General features: G+C 37.8%; 1 protein-coding gene across 1 annotated transcript in view; it reads left to right on the top strand.

Annotated features, from left to right (window-relative positions):
• Window positions 1-1,480: 1,480 nt before the first annotated feature.
• The window catches only part of TBX18 (T-box transcription factor 18), a 37,752-nt gene continuing 31,033 nt past the window's right edge, over window positions 1,481-8,199 (top strand). Inside the window, exons 1-4 of the mRNA XM_063916921.1 lie at window positions 1,481-2,127; window positions 3,551-3,740; window positions 6,036-6,137; window positions 7,883-8,054. Coding sequence (XP_063772991.1) covers window positions 1,908-2,127; window positions 3,551-3,740; window positions 6,036-6,137; window positions 7,883-8,054 — 684 coding nt within the window. The 5' untranslated portion in view covers window positions 1,481-1,907. The remainder of the gene's footprint in view (window positions 2,128-3,550; window positions 3,741-6,035; window positions 6,138-7,882; window positions 8,055-8,199) is intronic.

Raw genomic sequence — 8,199 nt, 5'->3', positions numbered from 1 at the left:
TCATCTCAAATATATATTTTAAATATGTCTCATTTGTTTTTAGATATTTACCCATCTGGGTTAATAATAAAAAAATATATCATGTAATGTCCAAATGATTTCATGGATAAATATAATAAAATGATTATTCAGCCAGACTAAAATAGAGAAGGGAAAAATAAAATGGTAAAATAATAATAATAATAATAATAATAATAATAATAATAATAATAATAATAATAATAATAATAATAAAATAATAATAATTAAAATATATTGTTCATATGTTTTAAAATCTATTATTAATATTAAGATTTGTTTTTTACTGAACCATTGTGATTTGCTTTCCCGTGGCAGACAAGGGGTTAAGGAGGGAAAATTAAAAGCTACCCTGAGAGCCACAGCTTCCAGCCAACACAAGTGAACTGTGAGCGAGGGACTCGGGGTCTGAGGGTTTGCTTGGAACAAAGTCCTGTTTCCTTCTCCCCTGTCAGGAAAGCTGTGAAGTCCGACATCCCGTTGCACCTCTAAACATTTTAACAACTCCCAGCATAAACCTTCTCAACCTATAAAAAGGAAGCCTTAACTTTTTATTAAGGTGCTAAATTCAACTTACTGTGGTAAAAACACCAATCTTCTTCGTCTTGTGGGAAGAGGAAAGCCTTAGCCGGTGTGGTAAAATTATACTATAATTAGGTGAAAACCTGACTAATTGGGATGAAAATGCATGCATCAAATTTAGAGCAAAACTTGCAAAAGCTCCATATTTTTAATGATGGTACTGGAATGTATTTACACCACTAGCTACGGTTTCTAGTGCTGCCCCAAACTGTGCCTGACTGTGTCCCAAACTATTACCAAGGTCCACTGCTCCTCTTTATAGGCTGGCCTGCACATTTTATCAGTATGGTGTGTAGTTACCACAGTCCTAGCAGAAACCTGAGTGTGTAACTGAATGCAGAACAATATATTGTATTATTTTAAGACACAAACAGAACAGGTATACATTCATAAAGGAACTTTCTCCATTTTGGGGGATACTGTATGGTAAGTTGGGGTATAGATGTGTGTCTTATATTACTGGTGGCTTGGAGATACCAGTACACACAACACTAGAGCAGGGTGATCCTCACCATCAGTAGGCTTGGCTGGGGCCTTTGAGAATTACAGTCTTTTTCAAATTAAAGAATAAACCCCTCTTTGTGCACTGTAAGTGATCTTGTCTCCCCCTCGTCACAGTAAAAGTGGTGTCAGTAACAAGAGCCCAGTGTGCTGGACTATGGGTCCCTTACACATGATGGCTGTGAGGGCACCAACTATTACTGGGATGAAGGTATAGGGTGTTTAGGGGTTACAGGCTGGGAAACAGCACAGCCTAATTTGGCAGTAGGTCCGGCAATGGGTTAGTGATGTGGCTGTGATTGGTCGGAGGGATGGGTGATTGACACATGTGAGAGCTCCTCCCTTATTGTCACTAATGAGCAGCTTCTCCGCTGTCTGCTGCTAGTGCTGACAGATCGGGGCTACAAATACCAATTAGCAGCTGTGCTGTGCGTCCTGCGCGCTGTGTAACTGGTGTCAGTGCTCCCCGGCCGTAGGACGGGTGAGAGCAGCAGCAGGAGGGGCAGAGGCTGGAGAGGGGGAGTGCAGGCAGAGGCAGGGAGCTCTCACATCCGAAGTGGGAAAGTTTTTGGGAAAGAGGAAAAAAAGCTGGTGATTACCTGGCCGTGCACAGGGCTGGATTACACGCACTTCTCTCTGCGAGTCAGGGGGCATGTCATAGTCCCTGCTGCTGTATGTCAGAGACTGCTCCTGGTCTCCAGAGACTACCGGGGTGTCGGAGTGGGTGTATGTGCAGGAGACGGCCTGGGTGTATATGAGACAGACTGCTAGTCCATAGGAGACACATCGCTGAGCGCTGCGGAGACATGGCAGACAAGCGGAGGTCGCCGTGCACCATGAGTCTGAGAGCTCACGCCTTCTCCGTGGAGGCTCTTATCGGGGCAGAGAAGCAGCAGAAGAAGCGCAGGAAGCTGGAGGATGGCTCCGGGGAGAGGACGTCTGCCGAAATCTCTGAGCTGCCCTCCCTACCGCCATCCGGAGTGACGGAGCTGGAGCACTCTGTGTGCAGCATGCTGGCCTCCAACTGTGAGTCTGCCTACTATAACTACATTATCTATCTATCTATCTATCTATCTATCTATCTATCTATCTATCTATCTATCTATCTATCTATCTATCTATCTCTATCCCGCCGCAGTATTTTCCTATACACATACTGTACCTTTGTACATATATTAAGCTCCTTATTAATTTACCATCGGATATAACTTCCCCACATATATGTAAGTCTTCATAGTAGGGAAATGTGCGGTACAGTATTTTCATTGTCATGTCTGGTAGTGGAGACAAGCAGAGTATTTGTAACAATTATTTATGGCTCAGCAACACTTTGTTAACTTTTTAGCCTCAATGGAAACTTTGTAGTAACTGGAGACTAAAATAAAAATGATCATTTCTGTCGATGTGGAACATTTTCATATATCTCAGAAATATTCTAATATATGAAAATAATAATAATAATAATTTCTAAGTAAAAAAAAAAGTGTTACATGCAATCAAGCCCAGTATAATTCCTATCTAGCTCAGCATAATCATAAAGTGCAATAACATCTGAAAGACGGCTGCTTTTAAATAAACATTATACAATATGGGAACGTAAAACATTAAAAGTTAAATATATTTTTGCGAGTTTAATAAATGCTAAATAATTTGAGGTTTACTCACTGGCTCTAAAAGAGTGACCACGGAAATCATATACTGTACCATTGTGGTCATGATAAATTCCTTTATTAACCGCTGTCTTTATATAGAAGTTTAATTTCTTTGTAATCCATTTGTATCTGTTTTATTGCTATGTTGTGCTTGAAGAATGCTTAGAATCCTAGAACATTTATCTTGAGAAATGTAAAAAGAAAATTGATGTATACTGTGTAGTGTGGCTCAATGATGCAACAGTAGGTCTTGTCGTACTGCTAATAAGCGTACAGCTTCCAGGTATTGATTAATCATTTAAAGTGTGTGTGTGTGTGTGTGTGTGTGTGTGTGTGTGTGTGTGTGTGTGTGTGTGTGTGTGTGTGTGTGTGTGTGTGTTATTGCTTAGGCTGTACTCTACGGACCATTTATTTTTTTTATGTCGTAAAAAATAATGCAGTTCATGTTCAGTTTTACAATATGACTTTAGAGTTTGTAGACACTGTATATTTGAACTACTACTACTACTACTACTACTACTACTACTACTACTACTACTACTAACAACAACAACTAGTAAGTAGCGTGTTTTAATATTCTCAAAAAACTTATTGCGAGTGTTGGGGTGTTTTGTGCATTTCTATACCTAATGTGTTACTTAATTTTTACATAATCATGATTTCAGTTTGTTGTGAGTCTTTGAATGAATTACGGACACATGACTTGACCTGCATAGAGAGTGATGAGGTGGCCCAGTATTTCGTAGTGGGGTGTATAATTCTCAGGTGACATCTGTTTGCATTGTATGGCCTTGCAGCTCCCAGTGAGGACGGATATAATGGAGTGAAGACAGCAGCTGGCACTTGCAGTTCTCCCCTGACCTCCACTGTGGTGTCAGGGCCAGGAGGGACTGTTCCCCCGGTCAGTCGTGTGGATCTGCAGGGAGCGGAGCTGTGGAAACGTTTCCATGAGATCGGGACAGAAATGATCATTACCAAGGCCGGGAGGTGAGACAAGTCCACTCCTCCCTGCCATTCCCTTTGCACATACTGTAGGTGCTCATGAGATAAAGATGAGATGTTCCCGTCACTTATACAGCCGCAGACAGGACAGGCTGTCAGTGATGCTGTGGATACATCTGTGCAGTGTAAGCTCAGCCAAGGCCATACTATTCATCATAGTGCTGGATACAGACTGACTGCCAGCGGGCCAGGGACATCCTCCTAGACAAGGTTTGGCACACTTATCCCACAGCCCAGCCATTTCACTCAGAATGTTTCCATCATGATGTATTTGTTGGATAAACATACACTGTTAATCACCCCTGCCATTCCCAAAACCTGGACTAGTAACCGTCCCTGAACAAGTTATGGGATATTCACCTTGAGCTGCTGATAAGGAATTGGACCATCTGAGGTTTTATCTCAGCCACTGATACCTAAATAAATTTTTTTTAAAAATGGAGTAACCAGAAATATAGTGATTCCACTTCAGTATATCTACAGGTTCCTTATATACAAATATATATTTGTCTCCTACTTTTCCATGTCACACTTAAGAGAACTATCTAATTGAACCGACGATACCAATAGATGTGGCAAGAAAATCTAAGGGCCCTACTCACTGGCCGACCCGCCGCAGAGCTGCCCGACGGCGGATACGGCCGACGAGCGACCCGGCGGCGGGGGGGCAGTGACGGGGGGAGTGAAGTTTCTTCACTCCCCCCGTCACGCGGCTGCATTGAAGTGCAGGCAAATATGGACGAGATCGTCCATATTGGCCTGCATGCACAGCCGACGGGAGACCAGCGATGAACGAGCGCAGGGCCGCGCATCGTTCATCGCAGGAGTCTCCACACTGAAAGATATGAACGAGTTCTCGTTCATTTATGAACGAGATCGTTCATATCTTTCAAAAAATCGGCCAGTGTGTAGGGCCCTTAGTTAGCGGTAGTATGTAGAGTTCACTAATATGTATGAGCATATAGCGTCATCACTAATATGTATGAGCATATAGCGTCATCACTAATATGTATGAGCATATAGCGGCATCACTAATATGTATGAGCATATAGCGTCATCACTAATATGTATGAGCATATAGCGTCATCACTAATATGTATGAGCATATAGCGTCATCACTAATATGTATGAGCATTTAGCGTCATCACTAATATGTATGAGCATATAGCGTCATCACTAATATGTATGAGCATTTAGCGTCATCACGAATATGTATGAGCATATAGCGTCATCAGGACTATTGCACTGAATAAAACCTTTTAGACAAACACAACACAACAGATTACACGAAGAATGTGCTCACAGCAACTGATAAATCACACTAATAAGAATGAGCGCATTTATTTTCCATAACAACATCATGAAAATAATAAAAATCAGATTAGCGCATTGGTCGCAATTATTTTATTTAGTGCATCATACAAACGCTTATCTCACAGATGTGTTCAAGCAATACTACAAAATAAATGGATTTCTGTGCATATTGTCCTGTTTAAGCTACAGTGAAAGTTAACATTTAGATTTACATATTTTGAGGCTAGCAGGACCTAAATTGAAGCTTACAGAATGATGAAGTGACTACAGATGGGAAGTCTATTCCAGCAGATCGAAACATGTAGCTAAGTCTGTGTAGCGCTCATTAGCGCATGAACTTCGTCTTCTTCAAGAAAGACAAGGTTCAAAGACAGATGTACAAGAAATCCTGGATATTATACAAGGAACTCAGCTTATTAAATATTGCAAAAACATATTTGATTAAATCCATATGTTACAAGCTACATTTCAATGCCTCTATAGCTGTGATCTAAATGCTGTTCCCAACAGCACAATGTAGTATTTGTCCAGGGGAGTTTCAGCCAAAGCCTCTCTGTTGTACAGGTGCATACACAAGAAAATCACGAGGACATTTTCTTGGCTGTCAATGCACTAAACAGGGTTTGCCATACACTGGGGGCTCTATCTGGACATTGAGTAAACATAAATCATGTCTGAGACCACACCATTACGAAGCACACTTACATTCGTGTTTTATATATATATATATATATATATATATATATATATATATATATATATAGTTAGGTGGACAGCTGCATAATCACTGTAGTTATCTTCTGTGTGATTGCGTCACTTGACTGGAAATCAGTTAACACTGGACAGTTATTATGCTATCTTTTGTTATTAAACACATATTAATCTATCTGCAGGAGCTTGCTAACCATAAGAGCTAATGAACTATTCATGCATATGACTCCGGAGTGCATTGTGTTTAATTCACAGGCGGATGTTTCCAGCAATGAGAGTGAAGATCTCTGGGCTAGATCCACATCAGCAATACTACATAGCCATGGATATAGTGCCAGTGGATAATAAAAGATACCGGTAAATACAATACATAATAGTGAAACATCTGCTACAGTATGTTATAGTAATCGGATGGTCATTTTTTGCTCTCCACAATATGTTTACTTATCTATGTGAATTATTTATACAGTTATGAGGTATTATTGCTTATGGTTTATCTCATCCCTTGCATAGAATGGTGTCAAAATATTGATTGTAATCTGCTTAAGTTCAGTAGGTGTACAAAGCACAGAAATACAATTCTGCCATGAGCATTTGTTTAAGTTTATATAATTCACTTCTTGAAACAAGACAGCTTCCAGAGTAATAATTGTGGCAAATTCAGTATAAGAAACTGAAAACAGATTAGTTATATATTGCAAATTTCTCAAATATCTTATATGCATGCTTGCATTTTTATATGTATGTATGTATTATTATTATTATTATTATTATTATTAATAATAATAATAATAATAATACCACCAATAATAACAATAATTATTATGATAAAAATACTACTAATAATAATAATAATAATAATAATAATAATAATAATAATCATGTGTTTATTGTTGCTATTATTATTCTATCAAATAGGCAATTTTTAAAAAATATATTATTGTTATTATTATTATTATTATTATTATTTAGCGATTTTAAAAACTTATTGCATTGTGTAGTTGGGACAATATGTTTCTATGTACATGGAAACGAATTTGAAAACACTGCATCATTGCAGTAGCATAACATTTATATTACAATTATAGTTACTTGTCATATGGATTGCAGTTTAGAGTTTAATACATATGCACTTATACATATCTGCAAAATATATTATGTGCTCCAGTGGGACTACTGTGGAGCACAGTTCAGTTTCACATATACATGTGTTTATTAACTGTTCTGCTGTGCTCCTGCTATTTATTTTTACTTCCTCAGACATAGTAATTCATGGTTGGATTTTACATCAGTTTTTGCTAATAGTAATTATGAACTATACTCTTTACAAGCATTTTAAACATTAAATTACCTGTACTCTCATTTTCTGAAGACACATCTCCATGGTGTGCAGTGCAGAAAATGAATGTCACCATTCATTTTATATTTTATTATACAGAAAACATATGCTAGAACCAGCTGACATAATAATATTTTTAGATGAATGTATTTAATTATGCATGATAAATTAAGAGCAGTACTATTACATACTGCCTCAAAACAGACAAATACAGAAATTCAAAAACCTCCTAGATATAATCATGATTATTAATACCTTAAGTTCCTAATTTGAGGAGCGGAACTTACTATGTAGGTATGTCACATACTCAATAAAGGCTTAAATGTATTTAACATACTGTAGTACAGTCCTTTCCCCCCCCTGAAAATCTTTACTCTAAAGGGAGATTTATTAAAGTAACATATTTCAGCTTAGCATGCCAGACATATATTTGCTTCCATAAATCAGATCAGAAGAAAAAAACAAAAACTTTTTTCCCCACTTTTTGTGACACTATAATAAAATCTTACACTTTACAATAGCTTTGCATATTGTTGTTAATTACTGAAGCTAAACAAATTAGAGAACAATCTTGAACAGCTTTCTTCTAACCTGATTGGGTGTTAGATGTGAACACATATACAGTACTCTTAGATCAGGCAATACATAGTTTATATACTTTTTTAGTTGGTCAAGCCTTAGTATATCAAGTATATGAATAATTTTTGTGCCAATACACAAAAATGGAAACATTTATTTTTATATAATTTTTCTGTTTCTTTAGTTATGTCTACCATAGTTCAAAATGGATGGTTGCAGGCAATGCAGACTCCCCAGTCCCTCCACGCGTTTATATCCACCCGGATTCCCCAGCTTCTGGTGAGACCTGGATGAGACAGGTCATCAGTTTTGACAAACTAAAACTCACCAATAATGAACTGGATGACCAAGGCCATGTGAGTACTAATATTTGATATTTTGTGTGCATGCGTGTATGTGTGTGTGTGTGTGTGTGTATATATATATATATATATATAAAAAATAATAATAATAATAATAATTATTATTATTATTAATATATTAGAGAGAAAAGAGAAAGGG

The sequence above is a fragment of the Pseudophryne corroboree genome, chromosome 4 (assembly GCF_028390025.1).
Source record: "Pseudophryne corroboree isolate aPseCor3 chromosome 4, aPseCor3.hap2, whole genome shotgun sequence".
NCBI classification, from domain to species: Eukaryota; Metazoa; Chordata; class Amphibia; order Anura; family Myobatrachidae; genus Pseudophryne; species Pseudophryne corroboree.
This window is presented reverse-complemented; position numbering and strand designations above follow the sequence as displayed.